We start from the raw sequence: 23,896 nt of genomic DNA, 5'->3' as shown, positions 1-23,896 counted from the left end.
AGAAAATAAAGCAATGTTGGAAAGAAGACAACAGATGACTGAGACAGAAAATGTGTTGAAATAAACATGTAAAGTCCAGTGAATAGTTTTGCTTGCACGCTCAGAGCTGCTGTTTCTACAGTGAGAGCTGGACATCATACATTTAAACGCTAAAGGTCAAATGCAAACGCCTGTGACAAAGCAGCACTTCATTCAGTGCTTTTATATAAACTGGCCTGCAGGGAATAAATATCACCAGGCTTTCAATGTGTTTGTGGTGTGTTGCACCTTATAGCAGTTTATTTAGATGATCTGTTACCGACATCTGATTAAAATCTGGGATGTAAAGGTTGCATAAGGGTTGCAAAGTCTCCAAAAACTGACACTACAGCATGAAAGACTGTAGAGATAAGCTGTGGTAGGCTTGTTCTTTGGTAGCTAACAACAGGTGCCAATGCTCCAAAAGACACCAGCAGCACAGTGGTAACATGCAGTGACACAATGAGCAGGAATGAGGCCAATAAACAGATGCCAGCTACAACTACTGTTCACCACAGTTATCAGTCATAGAGGCAGGTATACAATCAAAGCTGGAAACACTAAACCAGTGTATGTATAATTGTGTAAACGTGCTATTTTAACAGAAAACCATGGTGGGATTGTACAGGGACTGTTTGTACTGGTGCACTGGCTTCATGAACACGTTGGACATTCAGCTTAAAGCTTATGATCCAACCCACTCATCTATTCCTCAGTGCTGCCATCTATTTCAGTTCTACATGACCGTGCTCTATACCGAGGGCAAAGGGGGCCCATAAGTCGTCATTTTGAAAAAGTGATGAAACGTGTAAGCTGTCCATGGCAACACATGAACAACACTGTGGATGGTGGGGAGACATTAAACCCAGTCAGGTTGATCCATAGTGGGGCACTGAACTGCCCGTCACAGTCCATGCCCCTTTGGGCCTCCGTGAGCTGCACAGCAGAAACACAGCAGGGGGGCTCACACCTGAGAGAGCGCAGGTGTGCGGGGGCATCACAAAGAAGTACCGGTCTACCGTTATACTGAAGAGATGTCAGCCAATCGTTTTTACAGTTAGTTCACTTTCAGTAAGAAAATGTGCTGATCATTTCAAATAAAAGCAGACTTTTGCTGCTTCCATGAAATCCACATTTCCTTGTCTGCTGTGAGTGCCAACGTGAGGACAGACTGAGTGGTTAGAGAGGAGGAGAAAAACGAGCCACTTCACTGCTGTTCACATTGCAGCCCACTTCCACCCATGTACAAAGTGCACTTCCCCAGGGCTTGCTGTTTGTCATAAAACATCTTTCAGCACATAATTTAACCAAACTTGAGAGGTAAAAGCGGGGTGGGGGGGGGGGATAAAACATTTTTCTAAAGGAGTGATGAAGAGTAACACTGAGGCTGTGTGCCAAGAGCGCAGTAATCCTAAACCAAGCTCAAGTAGTGCCTCCTCAAAGATACTGTGGCGTAATTCCAGGCAGCTGAGCAAATGAGAGGCGTTCCAGAGAGTGCATTATCTTTATGCATTTATCAGCATCTGCACTGACAATGATGGATGCGCACGTGACTGCAAATAAACTGCTTCAAAAATCAGTGTTGAGGAATAAAAAGCTGCTCGATGGCTTTGACTTTGTTCCTCGAGGAATTACACGGAACAGCATCATTTTTAAATCGTGGATTAGATGGTTGCAAGTATTTCTGGATTTCAGCCTGCACAGATATGAACCACACCACAGCCAAAGGACCAAAAACCTCCCAACAGAAGAACACCCGGAAACCACACTGCACGTTTAAAGCACAAAAATCACACACGTGCACATTTCTAAATAACACATGATAAGATGACAGATGTACACAACTGAAAACATTCCCAGTATCTGCTGTTTTTTTCAAACATGTAGACAAATTCTTTCCCATAAAGTTGGTTTCTGCAGTGCAATGTGTCTCCCTCACATCACGCTCGCTCTGCACACGCAAGGCTGCGCCTATCCAATCCGACTGGCATCACGGCCATGGAATGCTGAAGTCCACATTTTTCCCATTCAGCAAGGAAAAACGGCCTTTCAAAGCCAATCAGCTAGAAATGTTGCTTTGTTTTTATTTTTGACTGAACTTCCTGGAACCTATTATGGAGCTGTCAGGGATGTATATTTAGTTATGGCAACACAGGGCCTCCTCGCCCCCTTGCGCCACTGGTCATGTCACCTCTGATAAACAGAAAAACAATTGGCTATCCCCTTTGTCACCTTTAAAGAAAATGGTGTGGCCACTGTGTCTGTGGGTGGAAATGATGAAGCTCTCTGTAAACACCAGTACAGGGGTCTGGGACTGACACGATTCGGCCTTTATGTGATCAACGAGGTTTTTCAGAAGTTACAAAAAAAGAGCAAACATTTCTAATCGATCAGTAGAGTTATTTAAAAAAAATCTTTTCAGAAACATCTGTTCAGCTGTGATCTATACAGAGACGGGCAATGTTCACACAAGTCAAAGGAGAAAGTCCTGAATCTTTGCTCTTCAATGGCCTGATCAGTGCTGCTGATTTGGATTTGCAGCAAGACAAGGAGCTGCAAGAGTGAATATACCAACCAGCTCTCCACCCAACACAGAGCGGTCAGTGTGGATCAGCCAGCTCACAACAGCTGCAGACTGACTAGTGCTGCTAGCTGCAGTCCTAAACTAAGAGAACGTTAGAGAACAGCCACAACTGGCTAACTGGCTGGTAGCTACCACATTTTCAAAATAAAAGTACTGTAACGTGGCCTTATTCTCTAACACACAGAACATGAGAAACAAGCGAGCAGCAGCCTGGGAGCAGCTCACTCCCCGGACGGCATTTCATGTTCAGAGAACAGTTTTATATTTTCTATATACTGATTTTATTTTCTTTGTTCTTCTCACACGTTCTCCAAGAGTGCAAGCTTACAGGGAGTAAAAGTCAGATAAGGGTACCGTGACACAGGGTTACTGTGATTACACAAACGCAGTAACACACACTTTGCAGCTTTGTGAACGTCTACAATTATGTCTCGTGTCTTTTGACAGCTCGTTGGTTTTGCCCATGGTGCTACTTAGACTTTGGCTGATTGTGGGGTGCACAGGTGTCTTTATGACAGCTAACGACCTCAGACAGGTGCTACTAATTTAGAACCATGAGCAGAGTGTAGCTCGACTATTTAACCCTCTGGGGTCCAGGGTATAATTGGCCGTTTTTGACCACTTTTGATTTTACTTCTATATTTCACCTTTAAAAACTGTTCATCTTGCCTTGTTTGGTATCACTATTTTCAGCGCAACCTCAAATATTTGAAATTGGAGTTATTTTTTCCATTTTGACATTATGGATATTAGCACAGTTGATCTAAATTTAGGCAAAAAATTTTAAATCTGAGTAGAAAAAAGTTATATTCTTTACTGTAAAATCCACAAACATGTTTAAGGAATCATTTTCATAACTTGAAATGCAAATAGAAATTGTACATTTCTAAAACTTATGCACAAGTTTTGCAAACAACAAAGTTATTTGGTACCATTTACCTAAAAATGCAGCCAATGCCTCAGGCGTTTTTTATATAACCATTTAAATCTATTTACAGAACAATCAGGTGTGCTGACTGAAGAAGAAGGCACACAAATGATTTGTGCCAGTCCAAAAAATTGTTTCAGTCCAGTATAAGACAGAGAAGAACAGCACAGGGATAAACCTGCAGGTCTGACAGCAGGTCGATTCACAAGCTCCCGAATCGATTCGATCCACGATTCGATTCGAATCGGGTAAATTTTGCCTCAGACAGTCAGAAATATTATAATTCTGATCACGTATCGGTACATTTCCATATTTTTATTTCTATAAAAACAAAGCTGACACTTGCGAGACTTTATCAAAGGTGTGAGCATCACAGCAGAGGCCTTTGTGTCAAAGTAACTGAGGAAAAAAAAACATGAAGGTGCTTTCCTTGCCTGGGATTTTATAGCAGATGACCTTAAAAATATTCTGCAGTAGATCAAAAACGAAAGGAAACCATTAATCAACACATGAACGTTACCTGATGCTGCTGAAGTGAAGCAGAGCAAAGTCACAGAGGTTTGATTAGAGACACAGCTGAGCCTAATTTTAAAAAGTTTAGATTTGTTCAGGAGCCTATTGAAGAGCAGAAATGAGGCTTTCTTTTCGGAAGTAATTAAAAGGAAAAGAACAGCGGCCGACAGGCTGTAAACAACGGTAGACTTGTGCGTAACAAGCAAGCGAATAATGCAGAAAACAGAAAACAGAGAGAGAGAGAGAGAGAGCTGTGCATGAAGTGTGATTTTATCCTGGTGGAAGCAAAACAGCAAAAGTCAGAGTGAATCCATGACGATGTTTATGTGAAGCGTAGTTTGGATCTTCTTTTGCTGCTGGTTCGATCAATATTGTTTGGAGAGAGCTAAAAACCTGCAGCTTCAGAATCAGCGCAAAAAGGGCGTGAACACAAAGCTCGACCCGCCGAAACATCAGGATCAGCGAGCTGTCGGCTTTCAGCCCCGACCGTGTCCGTGCCGTCGGTGAGAAAGGCGACGTCTCACTGATCCTGATCCGTCGGCGCTTTGTGCTTACGTCCTTTTTGCGTCTTTGTGCAGAATCCGTGTTCCTGCTCTCATTTACTGTTTCAGCTGTTTGGTGGTTGTTGAAATTTTGTGAGGTTTCACCTGAGATTCTGGCATTTCGGGCATAATAATTAAAAAATCGATTCAGGATTTCAATGAATCGATATCACGTTATCCAAGCCAGAATCGATTTAATCGATAATCAAACCCAGCCCTAGCTTTAAGGCAGCAACTGTGACATTCACTGGTATCACTGACACACAAAACAAAACAATGACTACACACTAACTACAGCCTCCAAACACACTGAACGTCACTAATGTCTCACATGTGAAAACGTGCTCTCTCTCTCTTTCTTTCTCTCGTGGGCGTCACTCCTAAAACTGCCCCCTCTCCCTAAACAACTTAATGCCACATGTTGCCATATCATTTTTCTGATTGGTTGACATAGTACACTTTAACACCAATAGGAAAGGGTCTTTTTTCCTTTTCTTTTTTCACTCGCAAGCGGAGAGTGTTTCCGAGCGCTGTCCTTGGAAAACGCCGTTTTTACCGTTTCTCCCGCTGTAAACGCCACTGTTTTGTTCAGAAAAAACATGACGTGTATTTTTTATCATAACCCTGGTTGTATGTGGCCTATTGACACAATTTAAAAACTGGTATATAGTTTGAAGTCTGGCTTTTCGACCCAAGTTGAAATGGAGACTCTGGGATGCTACATGTTGTTGCCGTGTCGTCTTAAATTGTTCATGTGATTTTGACGCGCCGGCGTGTCGGTCGACCCCCGAGTGTTAAAAGCAAAATAACAGGTCTTTGAGGGTCAGAAATCTGGCTAATAAGCAAGTGATCAAATACGTATTTGACACAGTAATTCACAAATAAATTGTTCAAAAATCATACAATGTGATTTCCGGATTTTTCTGTCTCTCACAGTGGAAATGCACCTATGCTGAAAACTGTAGACCCCTCCATGATCTCGAAGTAAGAGAACTTGCAAAATCACAGGGTGATCAAATACTTATTGACCTCACTGTAGATATACGCTTTTGTGCACTGCTCAACACTCCAGGTACACAATGCTCAGCCAAAAACACACAAGTCGATTCACTTCATTTATACTACAAGTGTTGGGTCGGAGCGCTGAAATCTGCAATGTAGCATCCTCGGCTGCAACAACAGACACGTGGACGAGCCAAACAACACAACGCTTTATGAGCGTGCACACAGACTGGACACTGTGCAGGTTTGTAGACAGACTTTTAATGACCAGCACACCGGATGATGGAAACTGATAACTGCTAGTGTGTTAAGGCCATGAAAGATCCATATTCATTTCATTTTTGATTACTGAACTTAAATGAAAAAAGAAATAGTACTTTTAATGTGGTGATTGTACAAACTATTCACTGAATTTACAGAAAAATGTGTTTTTTTGTTATGGAGATGAGACATGGGTCGTACAGCACAGCCCTACATAGCAACATTAAATGAACTGCAGCCACAGAAAACTCACAGGGCGTTAAACTGTCACAGAAACAACAGACGACTAAAACTTGTGTATATTTTTCACAAAAGACTAAAAGAAAAAAACTGAGTGGACTGACGTAGTCCGAGCAGAAACCCACGCCTCCCCTGTAGCATCAAGTGTGAATAAGAGTCGCAGGAGAACATGAGCACTGGCTTCTCAAATCGAGGAAAAAGGTCCTATGTATGTACTAGTTCATTAACATTTTACCATTAGCAATCTTTAAAAAACACTTTTAAAGTTGTAACTTTAAAGAGAAAAACTTCAAACTATGTGGAGTAAATAAAGACAAAACCTAAGCTCAGGCTTTCAGGACATTCACACTGTTTAAACTGCAAAGATAAATCAGGCTATAGAGGTCAGAATACTATAAATGATGTAATGTTTAACTGAGGACAGGAAAATGTAAAAACAGTACTGATGTGCTGTGTGTAGGACAGGCAAGCGTGGACACTCCATGAGAATCCAGAGACATGTGATGCAATCCTTAGCTAATTGGATATGTGTATTACAACGTCTGTGGTCACAGCTCCCTTATGGGGGCATGAAATAACAGGCAGCTGTGTGTGTGTGTGTGTGTGTGTGTGTGTGTGTGTGTGTGTGTGTGTGTGTGTGTGTGTGTGTGTGTGTGTGTGTACGGGATGGCTGCTGAGAGGTTTATTAACCCAGTCCATCAAACCAGTGTGGGATTCACACTGAGACACCAAAGGCTTAAGGATGCAAGCATCACACAAGCAAGACAGCAAGACGGTTCCTCCCTGAAATACTAATATAATGTAAGCCCTTATTTTCTAACTCAGCTCTACCACCTACACACACCCTCACCTCCACAGACAGGGTGGGGGTGCTGCATACACAGGTAGTGAACTGTGTACTGTGATTTGACCAGCTTTGCTACCTTTCTAGGGAGAACACCAACAACAGCCTCGTTTCCTTCCGTGTGATTCACACTTCACAGCCATGTACAACATACAGAGCACTTTTCTACTCTACGCACATGTTACTACAAGCTTCATTCATTCAATCACACACTTTGTCCAAACACTGCATCCAGTCTATGGCCCAAGGATAAGTTAAGAGAAACGTCCCAGCGTCCTGAGTGTGGACAACACTGTCCGGGAGCGTCTGATCAACAGCTGACCAGCAAAAGTGACCCACTGCAAAATGTGCCTGTTTGTGTCTGAAAGCTCCAAAGTCTCGATTTGGGAATTCTGGGTGACTTCCTTCTTTAATAGGGATGCTCCTGCAATTCAGTCGACCAACATCTGAGTAACCAACTCTGAGTTAAATTTGAGTCTAATGTAAAAAACTCTGTAAACAAATGATCTGAAACCATTTATCACAGAGTAATGAATCATGCTGCTGTGAAACATCATCACCGCTGTATGTAATACAGCAGAAGAACACTTACGATTGAAAACATGTTCTATAAAAGATGCTCACGTATTCATAAAATATGAGAAAGAATAACATTTGAAAATCTAATAACTCTAATAACATCTCTTCAGTGTGTCCGGGTCTCCAGTAGGACATGCCCAGCCTCAGCTGGCTCCTTTCGATGTGGAGGAGCACCTCTACTCCCAGCCCCGACCCACCTCCTCACCCTGTTCCTAAGGGAGAGCCCAGAATGAGCCTCTCGTTCTAGTGGTGTTAACAAAACGTGTAAAAATCAGGCCTAGATGTATAGTGTTTCAACAACTATGCTCCAACTGGTAGACATTCAGACAAAGAGCTTACCGGACTTGGGCACCAACGAAAATTCATCAGAATAAACAACCAGCACGTCTGGTACCGACTGACAACAGTGCCCATTAGTTGTCTAGTTGTAGTTCTTGACTTATGGCATTCACAAGCGTTACAGAGATTCAGGCTTGTCCAAGAGCTTTGGTAGATGCACCTCCTGTATGGACTGGAAGCTCCTACGTTACTCCTTTTTACGGCTGAAGGGTTAAAAAAACGATTTCCCGTTACGAATGTTCACCATTTTGTTTCAAGTTACGTTCTTTTGAGTCGTCGAGCCAAAATTAGCAGGGAATTCAGGAAGCACCTTCATAAGAAAGCGTTCCACTAAACTACCAAACGGAGGAGTCGCTGTGCATGTTACTAACATAACATGTTTGAGGCTTGCTGTGCATCATCAGCATCCTTTTTTTCATGGCATCATTCGTGTTTGATTTCATCCTTAAACACATTACATGATATGTTTTGTTTTTAACCATGTATTACCACTGGAGGTAAACCCTTTGTCTTTACAGTCATGAAGGTGTCTCTTAGTCGGAGCTTTCTGACACAATAACCCAACAAACTGTTCTTGACCAGGCCAGATGAAGACGTTTTGGTTTACCAAGCAAAGGATGTTCTTTTTTGGCCATTCAGTCCAATTGTGACCTTCTTCACTTACAGTTAGGATTAGAAACAAAAGGTCAAATTCATTGGATTTGACAGGAAGTGATGAAGAGGCAGGCTAGCACAGGCCAGGAAACTGGCTGATGTTCCTGTGGTGAAGTCCAACCACCACCCAGTAACAATATGCTAACAGCACATTAAAACACAATCCTAAGCATCCAGTCAAAGCTGACAACACATAAATACCTACATCTTATAATGCTGGGGTTTGTACATCAGCTCCATGATTTATGTCTAAAAGAAAAAAAAACTAAAACTAAAGAAAAACAATGAGCCCTTTATCCCTAAAGATTAATAATAATAACAATAATAACAATAATAATAATAATAAGCCAAAAAAACCAAGCAATCACATTATTTGGAGGTAAAGCTGATAAGTGCCAACAAAAGGAAACTCCTGCCAGACTGTCCTTATAAGCAAACTGCATCCAAAGCAAAGACTCCAACACAGAATGTGTGGCAGCGACTACATTTAGGAATAATAAGAGTTTAAATGTGTACATCGTGCTTCTGTGACCTTTGATCAGAGATTCATCAGAAATAAATTATGTCCACGAAAGGTCAACGACTTGAAACTAAGCTGATCTGAAACCACTTCAGGATTATTATGAGTGGACTAAAACTTCAAAAACGGTGATGTTCAAGCCAAGGCTACCTTCCACCTCCTCACCCACCCACCTCCTCTTCCTTCAACTCGGGGTTCATGGGGAGTAGTTTGCTTTCTTCTCAGCTCTGTCAGAACATCCAGATCCTCTGCGGCACCTTCGACCCTTTGTCCCATGTAGCTCTCTGCTGCCTCTGTGACTAAGTCCAGACCCCCCACCCCCACCCAAACAGACAGGATGATTAATAGCCCTCTGGTGGGACTCTCGATCCACTCAGCACATTGTTGAGAGCGTCTGAAACAGAACAACAGTTGCATCCCCACTTCAAACTGGGCCTAAGCCCTGCCTGTCATTCCCCGGTTAACTGGCCAGATTTACAGCTACGAACCAGCACTAGGTGGCAGCCTGTCTGAGGACCCGCGGCTACTTCTTTTAGCTGTTTTGATGGGACTCTTAAAACCAGTAGGCCAAATGCTTGGCACACCTGTATAGTCCATGCTGTCTCCCATCAGACATCCAGGACCGTGCTACACCGAGGCAGCTAACATTTATATTCTGTTTCCAAAGCATTTGGTTTGTTTGGTTCTTTGGCAGGAATGAGAAGAAACTGTCAGGCAGCACTGCTTAAAGAGTTCAATCTAAAAGCTCCAGTGCTGTTCCATTTACATCTTATTCATACTACAACTTGTCGTATTTATTTAACGCAACGAGAGTTGAATGAAAACAGTATGTTTGTGATTAAACATTTCATATCTGTACATGCGTTATTTTACGGCATCGTCTAATTAAAGAGTATATCTGAAGCTCAAGTTCCTCCTGACGCATCAGTCCCAGTGTGAGTTTGTAGGAGAGCAATACAATAATGTGTCCACTCAGGAGTTAATCTAGACTATTTATCCTGAAAAATCAGACTACAGATTAATAGAAGGGACGGCTTGACTCGATCACCGTCTTCTTACTGTGTCATAAAATGACACTGACAGAAGGAATGAGAACATAATCTCATGCTTAAAGGTTTCAGACGCCGGGGCCTGGCAGCAGACATGTGAAGCATCGCCATGAGGCACATTCTCTGTGCTCAGAATGCCTTCATAAGTAAACATATTTGCATAAGCAGCTAAGCAGCATGAATTATGGCGCCTCTTCATCGGCATTTGCCAGTTGTCTTCTGCCACTTGAATTGGGAGTGATATATGTGTGAAGATCAGGTGGCAGAAAAGAGGGAGGGAGGGGTGAGACTGTTGAAGGTGGGGGTAAAAGGCCACAACCAGTTCATAAGTGCTTGGGCTGCAATCCCCAGAGGCATGCCGATGCCTACAACTGCATGCACGCGACCTTGAAATGAGACGACGAGGGACAGCATGTGTGCATGCTGTCCTGATGACTGACATGAAGGTAAAATGGGATGAATTAGTGAGGATTGTTGTTGTTGTGGCCCTCAAATATCACTGAAATCAAACAGAGAAATATGAGCATTCAAAGACCTCAAACGAAATGATTAAAAATCTCATATTTTTGCCATAATTCTGCGATTGCAACGCCTCATAAGCCGGATAATTATTACGAAGCCCATCTAGAGAGCAATCAAGTGATCCTCCGCCGTGTTCCTTCTGCAAGTCCACTGCCATGCCCCCAAGACATCCGCTCCTCGCGCCGTGCTAGTGATTCGAGTCAATTAGAGGTGCGCTTGTGGATTTCGTTATTGTCTGGATGTAAAGGGGAAAGCTGTCAGTCAAAGGGCCACTCTGGCTATGTATCTGGAGGGTGCAAGGGGCTCTAAACCTGTATTTGTATGAATAAAAATGAAGGGATTTAGGAGCAGACTGTTTGGCTGCAGCACAGGGACGGGGGAGGTGGGAGTGCAGGGAGTAAAAAGAAAGAATTGAAGATTTGAGTAGCTGAGGCTCAGTGGCTTCTGCATAACAAAAAAGAAGGTGAGCAGGAGAGGAAATACAATCGGTTTCAGGAAGGGCTGTTCTCTGCTCTCCTGTAGTCTCAGAGGGATAGTCAGCCAATAAAAGAAATCCACAGAATTATTCAACAAGGGACTGAGACGGATTTCTCCGTGTGATAACGGCCCTGTGTGGGAGAGACCCTCCGCCAATGTCAAGTAAGAGATGAAGACTCAATCTGCAGGTCAGAACGACGCCTCCATGTTAGAACACCAAAGCTCTGAGTTCATGGTCACAGGGAATCTGGTTGGGAAGACAATATGTCAGCGTCGGCGGCTTGTTTGTAATTCCAGCGCAGCGCCCGGATTAGGAAGAACATCGTTATTCACGTCATTACAACTGTTCGCCAACGAGCACCTGATAACGTTTCCTTCCACAACGATCGAAAGAATTTATGCACACCCCTCACTTTTGGTCTGCATGTTTCACAGTGTTGTCAGAGCAGTGGGGGGGCAGCAGAAGAAAAAATAAATGCATCACCATCTTCTGTTTGGGCGACTTTTATGTGTGACGAGTGAAACGTGCTAACAACTACGACCAAAGCCAGCAGCAGCCGCTGAGACAACAGACAAAACAATGAACAGCAGAAACAGAGCGCTCACAGGGCGTGCTCGGACCTGATTTCATACTGAAATGGATGGTCAGTGCTTTCAGTGGTCTGCCTCTTGTGCTACAATTTTTAGCAAGAAAATACCGATTCAGTTTCTGGTCACAAAGCTGTGAAAAGCACTCAGTTACACCAGTCTAATGAGATTAGCGCCGGAGCATTAAGTATGGCGCTCGATACAAACCGTCCCATGTAAATCGGTGGAATAGCTCCCGTTTCCTGGGACTGCCTGCCTGAATAAGGGCATTACAACACATGGTCCATCGCTGGCCCAACTATTTGACTGTGCTCTCATTGTTCTGAAGTCAAGAACGGACCTTACACTTTCCAGAAGTTGGGGGAAAGCTTTTCCCGCTTTCACAAAACAGACACAACACTTCCTTTCCCAGAACAATTCATCTCTTTGCTTGACAAGACTCCCTGCTATATTTACCCAACTAAAATTGCAGATGATATACTTCCAGCTGCACCACGGCACATGGTCCTGTCAATCACGCCGGTTACAGCAGAGCAGGACTGCCAGAGCGACCAATGCTACCACGACACTAAGCTGCAGAGAAAAACGAAAAGAAATCTTGTGGGGACTAATTCCTGTTTCCTCTGCTGGTTGATTCTTGTCGTTAGAGGAACGGAGACGCACACGAGAGCGAACGGAATTACCGGGCTTTCATTAAGCAGACAGCTGGGCTACTACCAAGCAGCAAAACACAGCCCACCCACAAGATTTATCCACCAGCACAGTGCTGAGGTTCTGTGTGAAAGGTTTATTAGGCTGTTGTGCTGCTGCGAAAAACAAAACAAATTGATCAGTCTCTCAAGCACTTCGGCTCTGCTGCGGTTATTCCTCTAACCCAAGTATGAATGAAACATTTGACAGGCTGGCTGCACAGGAGATTTGGACTTAAGGACGGAACAAGGCCTTCAAACATTCTTGACATCAAGTCATTACTTAATGCAAATGTCTAAAAAAGAAAAAAGAATAATCCAGCATTACATTCAACTTGCAGTCTGGTCAAACACAGAACTATAATGCAGGCAGTGAGGTTGGTGATTTGACGGCTGAAGGGAAAAGCTTATGGAAGGAGAAAAAGAAAAGAGGAGGGTGAGCCTGTGTTGTGGATTCCTCCTCAGCCAGCAGTGCCTGTCCATCTCACAGTGGCAGAGGCATTCCCTGGAGGAAGGCAGCAGCAGCGGTGGGGGCTTAGTGCTGTGTGTGTTTCATCTTTCCCACTGCCCAGAGCTGCAGGGCCATGGGAGCTGCCAGGATTCTCACTCCAAAGGCATGACAATATGCGGGACGGAGCCAGCTTGGACCTCTCAGAAAGAGCAGGCCAGCTGACGGAGAGGCGGGGCTTCAGCACCACCATTGTACTTACAGACACGAGGACTCGTGACTAGCTGGTCCCACTCAGTAACAATGTTACTACAACATCCAATGGCACAACCTGAATCTACTGGAAACACAAGTGTGGGTGTGCCCTGGGGTATGTGCGCTACACCCTCTGCACCTTTGGTGGCCAGCAGCTTCAGGTAGTTAAACTGGAAACCATCATTTCATAAAGCCACCCAACCCTTCGCTGCACATTTGTAACAGCACTACTGTAACTCTTACAGATGTGCTATCAACAAGAGCAACAACTGTCTGCTTGACCTGATCTGTGTAGCTATCAGACGTCACTGATCACTGCTAACACTTCCCTTTCAGACTCCTCGAGCAACTAGAACGAAACAGTAAAATACAAACTACTGGTTCGCTCCTGCTCATTTCTTCTGTTGGCTAAGAGCAATGTTAGATAAAAAGAGCCAGTCAATATAATAGGTGACCTATTGTGATCTCTGACATTTTCACACATGAAGCATGAAAACATGAGTCACGTAGACTGTCAGCTGCTCTGCAAGTCCACAGGAGCTCTATTTATACACATGTATACATGGTACATTTGGCATTTATTGAAAAATTTAAAAATACTGTGGTCAAGGTCAAAAATGTCATCATCACATTTGCAGGAATCAAAACACAGTGAGTCATTACGTAACGTAAATCGGACTGGTTCTTTCCACTTTATACAACAACACTACGCTCAGGTGCTTTCTAACATTTATACACTCTCCACTGAGTGTACGGTATCCTGCCCAAGGACACTTTAGCACCTGGCCTGGGATCAAACCACCAACTTTCTAATTAGCAGATTACTTGCTCTGCCTCCTGAGCTAAACCCATATATAGCACGTTCTAACAGATCTATGCTACGGTGATTTACAGAAGAACAGTGGACCTGTCCTTTAATTTCTACTTCAGGTCATTTGATAAATAAACTTGTAATTACGTGGAAGTCCTGAAAACTAAGATAACCAACAAAGCAGATCTTGATGAATAGTAGCAGACTCGTGTTTCATAACACTTTTTACAGATTGAAGGTTCTCCAGTGAAGCTGTGACTCAAAAATCAAATCTTTCAGTATTTAAAGTGGAATTCATATCAGCACACAGCCTAAATAAGGCCACGTACCTTTTATGGTGTTCAGGATGTCCTTGAGATTGCCAAAGCTGTTGAGTAATGGGTCCTGTTCTTCGTCCTGGGTAAAGAACAGAATCTGATTGGTAAGAAAACTTACACACAGTATTATCAGTATTATGGGTTTACTGTTTGGCTCTGAACAAGAACCAAGCAGACTGACTGTAGACAGACATACAGCCAAGCTGGAGCTCATCACGTTCACGCTGGTCACTTTTTCATATTGTTAGTAAATCTAACTAACTGTGTAAAACAACACATAACACGCTTGTGTTGAACTTACTAGTGGAGTGTGGGTATTCCATCTGGAGTTCCTCTTTATGGCTCCAACAACAGTGCTAATCTCACCCTGGACGATGTAGATGTTCTTATCCACCATGCTGCTTCCTGACAGAAAACACATAATAGCATATGGTCACTTCTAGAGCCAGGCTAAATAACCTGAAGTCACTGAAAGGCCATTTCTACAGGCGTTTATAATGCAGCTCTTCATCTGTGGCTCCATGCTACACTGATTTACGTTCACTTAGCAAGTGAAAGGTTACTTGTTCAATTGTAGGTAGAGGAAGGGCATCCAGTGTAAAAAGTACGCTGGGGAAAATAATGATTGGATACCTGCTGAATTTGGAACATTAATATGGGCTCAAAATGTGGTCATAAATATTTTGTACTTGTAAAAAAGATTTGTGTGTGGACTTAGAAAAAAAAAAAACCTGCAAGTTACAAGTACGAATTTTGACCCTATTTTTCTTCCTTTCATCTGATTGGTCAATGTCATGTCAATCACAAATGTAACAATCCAATCAGAGAACAGATGGGTTTGGCTGTCGGAGGGGCGCTTTTTTGAACTGCAGGTCCTTGAAGGGAATAAATGCCCTTTTACATGCCAACCCAGCGTTTTCCTTCATCACCACGAAGGAAAACAGTCTGTGGTCGTCCGAGTTTGGTGATTTTTGTGTCACAGGTCTACGTGTTTAATACAGGGACTTCCACAGCCTTTTCAACAGCGCTGTGGACCGCGGGGTGGGGGCGGGCAGTGTTTTGGAAATGACAGTCTTCATTACAAAGCTTTCTTCGTTATGAATTAGCATACATGTTTTTATTGAACATTTGAAGAACCAGCAAAAAAAACAGAAACTCTTGTAGAGGACATAAAGTCAGAGATAGAAAAGACAAGGAGCAGGTGCATCTAGTACAGGTAGAGCTGCTGCAAAAACCCACAGAGCTCAGCAGCCAGCAACAAATTCTGGATCCTTTGCTTTTAGTTAGCAGTTAGCATTAGCAGCACATCCTGCGTCCGATGTGAAAGGACTTTTATGCTGCGCACTGTGACTCACAGCAATGGTCCCGGGTCAGCCCTGACTTTGTGTTAAACTAATCCTAAAGTAATAATGGTATTTCTAACCACTGATATAGCACAACTTTATCCTTTCAACAGCTGCTGAAAGTTAGGGGACCTAGCTGCTATCGGTTTATTTATATAGAGATCCTCCAGCTTCAAACTGTATCACCCTTCAAGGACCTGCAGTTCAAAAAAGCGCCCCTCCGACAGCCAAACCCATCTGTTCTCTGATTGGATTGTTACATTTGTGATTGACATGACATTGACCAATCAGATGAAAGGAAGAAAAATAGGGTCAAAATTCGTACTTGAAACTTGCAGGGTTTTTTTTCTAAGTCCACACACAAATCTTTTTTACACATACAAATCTGTTTTACGCACACACAAATCTTTTTTACGCACACGCAAATCTTTTTTACGCACACGCAAATCTTTTTTACACACACACAAATCTTTTTTACACATACAAATCTGTTTTACGCACACACAAATTCTTTTTACACATACAAATCTTTTTTACGCACACACAAATCTTTTTTACAAGTACAAAATATTTATGACCACATTTTGAGCCCATACATTAGGCTTTGGGCTGAGGGCGCAGGAGGGACTGGAGCTAAAGGATGGACCATGGACAGGTACAGCCACTGAAAGACGTGTACTGCTGCCTTCTCCCTGACAGGACCATGAAGGAATTCTGACTGACTGCCGGCAGATGGGTGACCGTAATGATAGCCCCTGCCTGTGACGTGGATGATGCAACCATGAGTAGTAACGCCGCTAAACGGCTAGGAAAACCAGTGGTAATGTCTAATGTATCCACCAGGGGGAGCAGTGTGGCGCTGCAGTCATTTACAGGCTGCTACACTATATGTTTACACTTGTTCAGGGTTTTTATAATTATGACAGACTCATACCTGGATATGTGTTTGCAGCAAATAAAATAGAGGCTGTGCGCAGCGAAGCAGCCAGACAAAGTACAGTTTGTGTTCTCTGATTATTGTCGACTAGGGCTGCCACAAACGATTATTTTGATAGTCGACTAGTCACTGATTATTTTTGCGATTAGTCGACTAATCAGATCATCATCCATTAGACGTAAAACGTACAGCTTATTGCACCAGCAGCATCTGCTCTTATATAACTATCATTAGCTTACAGCTTTAAGTGTTTAAGGTATGTGCTAACTAACAAAGACAAGATGATAGTGTATTGAATTTTAATGAAATTTGCAGATTGCTTCGGTGAAGTTTAATAAACTCCTTGCTATCTAAAATATAACAGGACACCGGAGTATATTCTCGAGCATCTCACACTTCTGATAATCAGCTGTCTGCTTGACGTTTATTCAGCTGTGTAAAAACTATAACTTTAATCTCAGCCAAACCGATTTACTCAGGAACAAATAAAATACTAAAAAAAGCCAAACAATAACATTTTTAAGTTATCTAAGTGACTTATGTATGTTTAACCTGAGTAGCGAAAGACGGCGGTGGGTTTGAAAATGATTTGCTGGGAGTCCGGTGTTCTCACGGCTCTAGTGAGCCTCGCCCCCGGCTAGCTATCGAGCTAGTGGGTAACAGACGTCTCCGAAAACGTCGGAGCGCTTTTGAAAATATGTGGTGTCTTGATAAACTGAGCAGATATTTGAGGTTTACACAGCTACATTCTCGCCTGAAAATATGTTAAACGTTTATTTTGTGACCCAGAAAGAATAATAAGAGTAACATTAAAACTAACTAGCTGCTGCCATTGTTGACAACTGCGCTGAGCCGCGCTGTGAATTCTGGGACAGCTTCTTCTTCTTCTGGGTTTAACGGCAGCTGGCATCCTTGTACATGCAGTGCTGCCATCTTCTGTTTCAGTCCGTTATTACACTCTTAAATCCTACTACTTATTCCTGCGTCTTTCAGGATCTTACAAAGCTTCAAACGATGCGTCGACTATTAAATCAGTCGTCGACGATTTTGATAGTCGACGTAATCGTGACTAGTCGACTAATCGTGGCAGCCCTATTGTCGACTTGTGTTTGTGAACATCAAAGCATAAAACGATGCTTTTATTGCACTGCTAATGTTCTTATATACAATGCAAAATCAAAATGTAATATGGTATTTTAATGGTGAATAAATAAATGAACACTTTTATAACACAATTGGTAAAAATATATTGAATGGATGACTTGACAGTAGCTTTACTAATGAAGTATGGATTGCGTCATGTTAAAATGCAGTAAATTGCCTGCTGTGACTTTTATAGACAGGTAAGAAAGCACAGGCTGTCATTAGCATCACAGTGGGTTCCTTTGTCACACAGTGGGTGACCATTCAGAGCGCTCTCCCACCCCCACAGAAGCCAGCGACTTCCAAACCCCGGCCCAAATATCCTCTCAATGCCAGCCCTGATTTTATCACATGTAAACGGTATTCAAGGAATCACTGACAGAACGTATTTACAAAGCACTGTTACAAAAACAATCATTTTTTCTGTCATAAAGTTTAGGAAAATACAATGTTCAAAAGAGGGATTTTCTCATTTTAGTGCTTGTTGTTCAGCTGCAGCGTTTCATTTGCACTGAAACTATCGTCACCTCTTAAAGATCCATCCAAGCAGGTACCCACCATCTCTGCCTGTCTGTGAGTCTTTCTTAGTGAAAGTCATCGATGTTTTCTCACCCTTAATAAAATAATCACAGAAGAATTTTAGATTTTAACATGGAAGTCCCACAGGATCTTAGCTCGGTCATTCTCCACCACCCTGGGGGTCATTCTCCACCACCCATTTTGACCTCAGGACTTCCAGGCCACACTCGGCACACATGTTCCTGTATACTATGCCGACCACTTGGTTATGGCGTTCTATGTATGCCTTGCCTGCTAGCATCTTACACCCTGCTGTTATGTGCTGGATTGTCTCAGGGGCATCTTTACACAGCCTGCACCTGGGGTCTTACCTGGTGTGATAGACCCCAGCCTCTATGGATCTTGTGCTCTGAGCTTGTTCCTGTGCTGCCATGATTCGTCTCTGTGCTGCCTTTCAGTCCATCTTTGTCCAGCCACTCGTAAGATTTCTGGATGTCAGCCACCTCCGCTATCTGCCAGTGGTACATACCGAGCAGGGGCCTGTCCATCCATGATGGTTCCTCCTCTTCCTCGGGTTTCTGCTGCCTGAGGTATTCACTGACCACGTGGTCAGTTGGAGCCATGTTCCTGATGTATTCATGGATGTTCGTTGTCTCATCTGGCCTCCTTCCTTCCGCTTAGCGTACAGCCTCAGGGTGCTGGATTTGGGGTGAAACCCTCCATGCATGGTCAGGAGCTTCCTTGTCTTGATGGCAGTGGCTTCTATCTCCTCCTTTAGCCAGCTTATTGTCCCAGCAGGGTACCTGATCACGGACAGGGCGTAGGTTGATAGCCCGGATCTTGTTCTTACCGTTCAGCTGACTCCTCAGGACTTGCCTGACCCTCTGCAGGTACTTGGTGGTTGCAGCTTTTCTAGCGGCCTCTTCATGGTTCCCATTTGCCTGTGGGATCCCCAGGTACTTGTAACTGTCCTCTATGTCTGCAATGTTGCCTTCTGGTAGTTCAGTCCCCTCAGTTCTGACTACCTTCCCTCTCTTTGTTACCATCCGACTACACTTCTCCAGTCCGAACGACATTCCTTTGTCATTGCTGTATATCCTGGTGGTGTGGATCAGTGAATCAGTGTCTTGTTTACTCTTGGCAAACAGCTTGATGTCATCCACGTACAGGAGGTGATTGACAACTGCTCCATCCCGTAGTCGGTATCTGTAGTCAGTTCAGGCCTATGCAGAACAGCAGTGGGGACAGAGCGTCTCCTTGGTAGATCCCACACTTGATGGTGACTTGTGCTATGGCCTTGAAGTTGGCCTCTAGTGTTGTCCGCCAAATCCCCGTTGAGTTCCTGATGAAGGCTCTTAGGGTCCTGTTCATCTTGTTTAGTTCTAGGTATTCCAGGATCCATGTGTGGGGCATCGAGTCACAGGCCTTCTTGTAATCAATCCAGACAGGGCACAGGTTGGTCAGTCTATCTTGCAGTCTCGGACGACTGCTTGATCTACCAGCAGCTGGTGTTTACCTACTCTGGTATTATTACCCATCCCTTTCTGTGCCCCACTCATGTTTTGAGCCATGTGCTCATTCACATCATCTAGTAGATCTTCAGAGGATACTTTACATAGTCGTGGTAACCGGCTAGGGAGGATCCAGGTTTCAAGCTTCGCTATGATCCCATCTCTCAGGTCAGTTTCTCTCACACTCAATGATCCTTCTTCCATCACACTTGGGGCTTGGTACCAAATCTCGGGTGGGGGTGATGTTATCTACCCCCTGACCTGTTGCCCTGGCTCCCCTTTGCCATACCAGTTTTGCTGCCGTCAATCTGGTAGTATTGACGGCGGCATCCAGTAAAAATACTGGTGGTCGCCAGTGCTACCCCTCGGCCTCCTAGTAGATGCACCCATGTTATTTTTTATAAATCCTAGGTGACATCTTTCCCCAACTTATTGTTGTCAATAGATTTTTCAGAAAACGGCCCTTGGTCACCAGGATTTAAACTAGTCCACGATTTTTAGCAGATGCTTTTCAAGTCAAACCATAGATATTAAAAAAAAAGAAACATACATTATTGATCATACCATTCAGAACAGATAGGTTCCAATATAAATTTGAGTAGGTATAATGTGTCATTTTATGTGTGAGACTTAAAAAAAAATCAATGTCAAATACCAAATTTCTACAAAAACTATATGAAAGTTAAGTCTTCAAGCTTCAAGTTTAAGTCTAAGAACTATGACCCCTAAATGTGCATCGAATATAAGAAGCAAACAGCAAATTTCCGTGTCTGGCTTTCCAATGCCTAAAGCCAATATGGATAACCAAACAGAATCAAAATGACATGTGATTTATATTTGACAAGCAGTACAGGTCTGAATAGTTGGATTAACCTTGTTCCTTTTGCAATGACTCTCATGGCAATTTTTCATACCATTCATTTTTTGAATACACAGAAAGCAGCCTATTTAAAATAACACCCAGATATAAGTGTAATAGCTGGATACAGGATACAGTGACAGACATATAGCTGATGGGGAAAAAAAAAGGATAATAATATTAAGTAGATATTGGCAAGAGAATGAGCCCAATGCTCAGGAGCTGACAACAGTCTGGAAGAATTACCAGACATTCATTTCATGAGCCACAGTTGTTAACGGGTCTGTATTTCCCCCACAGCATATGCAGAAAGTCAGAGGTCTCTAGTTCTTACATCTGGGTGAGACAACTACATCTACAGTGTTACATACAGAAGAAGACAGAATCATTAGGTCCCTATTTAAAAAAAAGATGGCGTATTAGAGCTAGTATTAGAGTCGACATTTAGGGACTAAAGTTGAAAATCTAGTTTGTATTTCCAGAAAAAAGTCGAAATGGTTGTTTCGAGACAAACCACCACAGTTCCCAAACTGTCCAAGTTAGTGACATCACACTTCAGAATTGTTTTTATTACAAGGAAGGAAATTATTTCTCTTTTAGCACATAAACACAATGTGGTGATAAACATAAGGATGTTAAAAATGCGGTAGAGAAAGCTGCACCAGGTGACATGGAAAAACCACACAAACTTGGAAGAGTGGATTTATAGAAGTTAAATGCTGGTAATGGACAGATACAAGGTTACAAGGTGATTTCCACAAGCACAAACATCCTCCACCTACCTAAACTACAGTGAACATCCACAGAATGGACATTGAGATAATAGAGTCATAAGTACTAGCGTCAGCTGACCAATAAACCACACTGGCCGGCCTTCAAAGTGTGGCTGATAAATACAAAAAAATAAAATGATCCGACCAAGACAAAAACTGTTTTTGTAAATATAATAATAAACGCGAATTCACTTTGTAATTGTGTAACTTTATTAGTCCTTCTGAAATGCGCCAACAACATTGAGAGTAACAGCCTCCTCTCTGCCCCTTAATGCTCTCTGGTCGCTATGGTAACATGTAAATATTACTTTCAAAATAAGACACACAACTACAACACGGGAAAAGACCCAGGAAATCGAGTTAACGATAAAAACCCTGAAGACCATAAATTTCACCCCCGAGCCTCAACTCTCGGGACCTGGTACCAAACGGCGGTACCGGTCAGTGGCCCGGGGATTCTTTCGGTCACTACCCACAGCTCGTGACCATAGGTGAAGGTAGGGACGTAGATCGACCAGTAAATTGAGAGCTTCACTTTTACGCTCAGCTCTCTCTTCACCACGACGGACCGGTACAGCGTCCACATCACTGCAGCCACAGCACCAATCCGTCTGTCGATCTCCGGCTCCCTTCTCCCATCACTCGCGAACAAGACCCCAAGATACTTGAACTCCTCCACTTGGGGCAGGAACTCATCCCCGACCCGGAGTGGCCACTCCACCCTTTTCCGGCTGAGAAATCTTTGGGTTTTTTTCCTTTGTTTTTTTAAATGTGAGCTGACAGCACACTCACGTCTGTCATACACATCAGTCCCAAGGCATTTACACTGAAGGTGCATTCACGTGCACACATGTACATATGTAAATTTGAATCCAAATTCCCAAATGTCCTCACGTGGGCGAGTCAGGGATAACTACAAGGCTGGATGTGGTCCAGGGCCATACAACGCCCAGATGTGGACTAATCTTTGAGCATTTCATTGACTAGGAAATTAGTTGCCAAAACATCCCTAATTTACAAAGTAAAGGCACCTTGTTCCACACCTAAGTAACTTTGTTTTAGTAGTGTCCTCTGTGTGCAGGGGCCTTTATTTAGTGACACCTTGTCCTACCTGCTCCTTGTAATGTTCATTTCAGTGGCTGGTGATGTCACTAGGGTCGTGCTTATGGACGATGATGTCGAGCATCAACAATAGTCAAAATACGCAGCAGCAGTAACTCACCAATTAAGCTTAGCACATTTTACTATTGTTAAATTTAATTAATTAAATTAATGTAATTACAGTCATCATAATCAATTGGCCTCATATATTCATGTCTCATCTCCAACAACAGCTGACACAAGCAACAAAAATGAAATGTATTTTAGGTTCAGCTAATGAAACCTGACAAAAAATATCTTTGTCACAGTTCTGGTTTTTATTTGGTGGAAACCAAAACATCTTTGATGGGGTGTCAGGATTTTTTATGTGCAGGAAAACATTTTTATGGTTAACTTGTACTAACCCTGTGAAATCGTAATATTTCCTTAGACAGAAAGAAAAATCACATAATACCAACCCCATAAACAAGCTGAGTAAAAAGAAACAGTGTTTATGGAACAGTTTGTGCTTGTTTTGGGGGAAAGTGGTATTTTTAGCCTGTGTCTGGATTACAAGTAACTTCCGGTGATTCAACCTCTGTGTCAGAATGCAGACAATTTTATCAATCAGTGTAAAAAGAAACAAAAAAAATAAACTCAGCCACGCAAGCTTCTGATAATCTAATATGCTATGTGGCTAATTAGATTAGGCAGTATCTCCTTAAAGACAAACTCAACAGGCTCTCTCTCATTGAAAGGCATTTATCATTTGAGCAAAAGAAAAACATGGCGTCAGACTTAAGTTTAATCGACGTTCTGACGAACTCAAATGTAAATGAGCAATTTACGGGACCAATTACCTGCAGGCTACCTACTTAGCTTAACTAGCTAGCATGTTATTTAGCTACTGGTAGCTGTGTTTTCATCATCCAAGCCACTATGTACGTCCCTGATTTGCTTAGGATAAACTTCCGCTGAGTAAAACATAAAACGCTTCTGTTGTCCATTTGAAATGAATATATTACCTGTCTATGGCGGTTGTATCGCAGATGAAGTCCTTCTATAGCTAATGCTAGCCTTGCTCGGTAAGCTAGTAGGCTAGCCGGCCAAGAGTGAATGAAAAAGACCAGAGTTCAGTTCAGTCTCCGCAATGAAACAAAGCAAAAAGGTCGGACATTCCACAGTGCGATAGCGAAATATTCCCAAACACCGCCTCTTCATTCGCTTAAAAATACTCGACAGGTCAGTAAAGTCTACACTTTCCAGCTGTCACTCTGCTCTTAGTAAACACACTGACGTGGAAAAGCTCTACACTCTCAACCGAACATGCTTGCACAGTTTTGATTGACGTGCTACTAAACCAAGTAGTTTTTAAGGCTATATACGGCTTCATTATACAAGTACGTATCAGATCATGAAATAAGGCTGAGTGTTATATTAATGCTTGTGTTACTTTCTAACTATTTACAAATAACAGGGGTTCTCAAAAATACCACTTGCGTTACATAGCGATAAAGGCGGGACTAGTGGCGTAGTTAGGTTGCGAAGGAC

General features: G+C 42.8%; 1 protein-coding gene across 4 annotated transcripts in view; it reads right to left on the bottom strand.

Annotated features, from left to right (window-relative positions):
- Nucleotides 1-23,673, bottom strand: part of gbf1 (golgi brefeldin A resistant guanine nucleotide exchange factor 1) — an 82,306-nt gene extending 58,633 nt beyond the window's left edge. For all 4 annotated transcript variants that reach the window (XM_084948508.1, XM_084948509.1, XM_084948510.1 and 1 more), the window contains exons 1-3: nucleotides 23,371-23,673; nucleotides 14,482-14,585; nucleotides 14,193-14,259 (exon numbers count right to left, since the gene is read on the bottom strand). In XM_084948508.1, the coding sequence (XP_084804634.1) occupies nucleotides 14,193-14,259; nucleotides 14,482-14,577 (163 nt within the window). In that variant the 5' untranslated portion in view covers nucleotides 14,578-14,585; nucleotides 23,371-23,673. The remainder of the gene's footprint in view (nucleotides 1-14,192; nucleotides 14,260-14,481; nucleotides 14,586-23,370) is intronic.
- Between the last annotated feature and the right edge of the window lie 223 nt (nucleotides 23,674-23,896).

Source organism: Perissodus microlepis, chromosome 13 (assembly GCF_051167445.1).
Source record: "Perissodus microlepis isolate ML-2025 ecotype Zambia chromosome 13, ASM5116744v1, whole genome shotgun sequence".
Classification (NCBI taxonomy): Eukaryota; Metazoa; Chordata; class Actinopteri; order Cichliformes; family Cichlidae; genus Perissodus; species Perissodus microlepis.
This window is presented reverse-complemented; position numbering and strand designations above follow the sequence as displayed.